The sequence below is a fragment of the Fulmarus glacialis genome, unplaced genomic scaffold, assembly GCF_000690835.1.
Source record: "Fulmarus glacialis isolate BGI_N327 unplaced genomic scaffold, ASM69083v1 scaffold27268, whole genome shotgun sequence".
Taxonomy (NCBI): Eukaryota; Metazoa; Chordata; class Aves; order Procellariiformes; family Procellariidae; genus Fulmarus; species Fulmarus glacialis.
In genome coordinates this window covers 1-3,303 of record NW_009229314.1, presented here as the reverse complement: position 1 = coordinate 3,303, position 3,303 = coordinate 1, and the positions used below count along the sequence as shown (strand labels likewise).

Sequence of the window (3,303 nt, the reverse complement as noted above, 5' to 3'; positions counted from 1 at the left end):
TTTTTCTTGCTCTGCTTCTCCCCCACGCTTGCCAAGTCGCCCTTCTTGCCAGTCCACTTCTCTGCCAGGCAGCCTGGGGAGGAGAGGGGCAGAGGAGGCCTTGAGGGAGAAGCGGGTCTCCCCGTGCCCCGGTGGGGCTCCACTGCCCTCCCTAGGACGCCTGCACTGCCCTCGGCAGCAGCCAGGACTTACTTGTGTCCTTCCCTTTTAGCACATGGTCGGCACAGAGAAACTGGGAGAGATCCTCCGTCTGGTGGTTCCTGTACCAGTCCTCGATCACGTCTTCGTACTCCTCCACCAGCACGTCGCACTAGCGCAGAGATAAGAGCCTAGCTCCAGCCACGCGCCTGGTCCAGGGCAGGACCAGGACCAGGGCAGCGGGTCCTGCCACCATCCTAGCAGACCCTCTCTTCCCCTGGGCTCCAGCCCCCAAGGCCACGGTGGCCACTGAGGGCCAATCCCACCAGGCCGGGTACCTGCTTTTTGAGGTCAGCCACCTCAGCGGAGGTCTCGTTCCACAGCTCGTAGGGGATGTCCATCACCACCTTGACGCCCTTGTGCACCAGGTTGTGCAGGGTCTCGAACGTCTCCGACATGCCCTGGGGGAGCAGTGCTGCCCAGTGAAGCGGCGCTCCTCCTGCCGGGCTCCCCCTCTCCCCTCCCAGTGCTGGCCGCATGACCCTGCCTGGGGATGCAGGGACGTGCAAGCCAGCCAAAATCAGGGTCCCCGAGGCACCAGCGTTACCAGGAGGGAGTTCAAGTAACTCAAGCACCCTCAAGCACCCGCTCCCAAAAACAACAGGAAGACATGGGCCAGGCAAGAAAGCCCTTGGCTCTCTCCATGCAGGCGAGGCCACGGGCCTGCCCACCCCCCCAAGGACAGCACCCCACACCTGACTTGGGGGGCAGCACGGCCTCACATGCTGGGCGCTGGCAGGGGATCAAGGGGATGGGAAGAATGAACCCCGGTTGGGCGCCCCAGCAGCACAAGGGCAGGCGAGGGACACTAGGGAGCAGGGGACTGGAGGACAGCCCTCACCTTTGCAAATCTGTTACTGCCACTCCTCTCCTTGTGCAGGTTGTAATCCAACAGCCGCTTGCAGATGTTCTCCGTCACCTCAATTAACCGGATGTCCCTGCACAGAGAGGAAGGAGGGCTTGGGCTCAGCACTGGCCCCCAAGAACAGCCAGGGCACAGGGCGAGCCTCATCCCAGACGGTGCGATGGGGAAGCGCTCTGCGGCTCCCAGGCTCCCCCAAACAGAAGGAGCACCTGCAGCTGCCCTGCCCTGCCCACCCCACCAGCCCTGGCACAGTTTCGTTTTCTCAGAGGAGCTGTGAGCAGCACAGCCTGCCTGCAGGCTTCCGAAGCCCCCGGCTCTGCAGACCGCAGGCAGCAACAGCAGCAGGAGACCACCCGTCCCGCTCTCACTTACGACTGCGTGTACTTGATGGCAGAGCCCTTCCCATCCAGGAAGCCGTACTTGGTGTCAATCACTTCCTTTGTCTTGCCAGTCTCCTCAAAAGCGGATTTCAGCTCCACCGCCACGTACTTGCACACTGCAGGAAGGAAAGCACAGGCGGGTTAGGGGGTTTCGCTGCTCTGATGTCCCCAGCGACACAGCACCTGGGGATGGGACAGCAGCAGAAACAAACAGCAGTCGGGCGCACTAGAGCCGCTGTGAGCAGAAAACAGGCGGCTCAGACATTCAAAGAAATAACCGGGAACAGCTCAATTGATTCCACTGGAGATCCCTTGAAGCAGGAACACCCGAACCAATGCTTCGGTGTAAGCGCATCCACACAGTCAGCTGCTGCGGCACAGCTGGGAAGGCAGATGGCGACAGTTCTGCCTGCAGGTTTCCCTGACAGCTCCACTTCGCAGCCACGGAAGCCTCTGCCTCTGTGCCACAAGCCGCTCCCTTCCTCCTGGAAGAGGATGGGGTCTTTTCACAACGCAAGCCCCAGCATGGGTCACAGCTCCTCCTCGCTACATCAGCACATCCCGCCCTGGGGACACGGGGGCTGCACTGGGGACCGAGCAGCTGGCAGAGCTCAGCGGGCTCGGTGGCAGGACAAGATGCTGGGTACGGACTGTGTCACCACACGAGGGGCTGTCAGCTCCAGCAACACCGCCTGGGGCACTGCCTGCAGCAGAGACCACAGCACCAACAGCTTTATAACACAGCACATGTTTTCTTTTCTAAAACTAAAAAAAAAGAGGAAACGAAAGCTTTATTTTTTCTATAACAAAGACTCCGACAGAGCTATAGAAACAGAGCAGGAGAAGAGAAATATCTCAGGGATTTACAAGTGGAAATGTGGAGGGATGGAAGCTAGGCATGGTGTGGCCCTTCGTCCCCCGAAGCCGGGGTCCCGGGAGGCTGGAGAAAGCTTTGTCCTGTGCTGTGCGCTCCTGTTTGCTGGGAGCCACCTCCTCTTCAAGCCCCACTTCGGGAGGAGGGCCAAGCCCCAGCAGGAACCCACTGTATCTGCTCCCAGGCAATGACGTGAGCAGAGAGATGTGCCGCAGGCAGGAAGAGAGCGAGGTGGCTTCTCCAGGGCTGCCATGCACGTACTGAGAAGCCCCGTGAGCACCTCCTGCACCTTCCTTTCTCTGCTGGTATGAGGGGCTGGAGATAACCACAGCCATTTCTCAGGTGGGACGAGTGCTCCTTCCTGCAGCCCCTCTGGACTTGGGCCTCGAGGACATCCCTCTCCACACCACACCTGCTGCAACGTCCCCATGCATGCCAGGAGTGCTCACTGCTGGGTCCAGTTATCCAGGTGCTGCCTGTGGCTATCGCTGCATGCTGACACAGGTTCCAAGCCTGGGCAGGAAGAGGAGCAGTGCGTGGTCAGTGCTCACTATGATGTTTCTCTGAGGTGCCACAGCACAGCTTGGACATCAGTGTCTCCAGAGCTGCTTCCCTGCCAGGGAAAGCTTTGCAAAGAGCTCTAGAGTTTCATTTCTTCCTTTGCTCTTTGCTGTCAAGCTCCACATGTCCCTGCACAGCAAAGACAGAAGAAACCACGGCAGACAGCAAAGGTCCGTCATGAAGGACCTGTGAAGCCTTTGATTGCTTGTGGATCAAGGGGCTGCTCAGGGAGGAAGCATCGCTGAGGCTGAACTGTGAGCAGCAGAAACGACCAGCCCCAGCTACGAACCGCCAGGCGATTAGTGCCTACTGGAAACAGCAGTGACTGTCAGGGCATCCCTAAACCTCTCACCTAGGGAAGGACGGAAGACAGCCACCAGCAGGGACACGCTGCAGGAGGCTCCACTCCGCTGCAGGGGCACTGG

The 3,303-nt window shown here is 59.8% G+C and overlaps 1 protein-coding gene across 1 annotated transcript; it reads right to left on the bottom strand.

The window, feature by feature from the left end:
• Positions 1 to 5: 5 nt before the first annotated feature.
• On the bottom strand, positions 6 to 2,147 carry LOC104071997 (protein canopy homolog 3-like; the record flags this gene model as incomplete). The annotated part of the gene is made up of 6 exons (XM_009583829.1): positions 6 to 73; positions 193 to 310; positions 477 to 599; positions 1,040 to 1,136; positions 1,436 to 1,583; positions 2,055 to 2,147. Coding segments are annotated over 6 exons (647 nt in total), but the record flags the coding sequence as incomplete, so codon positions are not given.
• Positions 2,148 to 3,303: the final 1,156 nt, after the last annotated feature.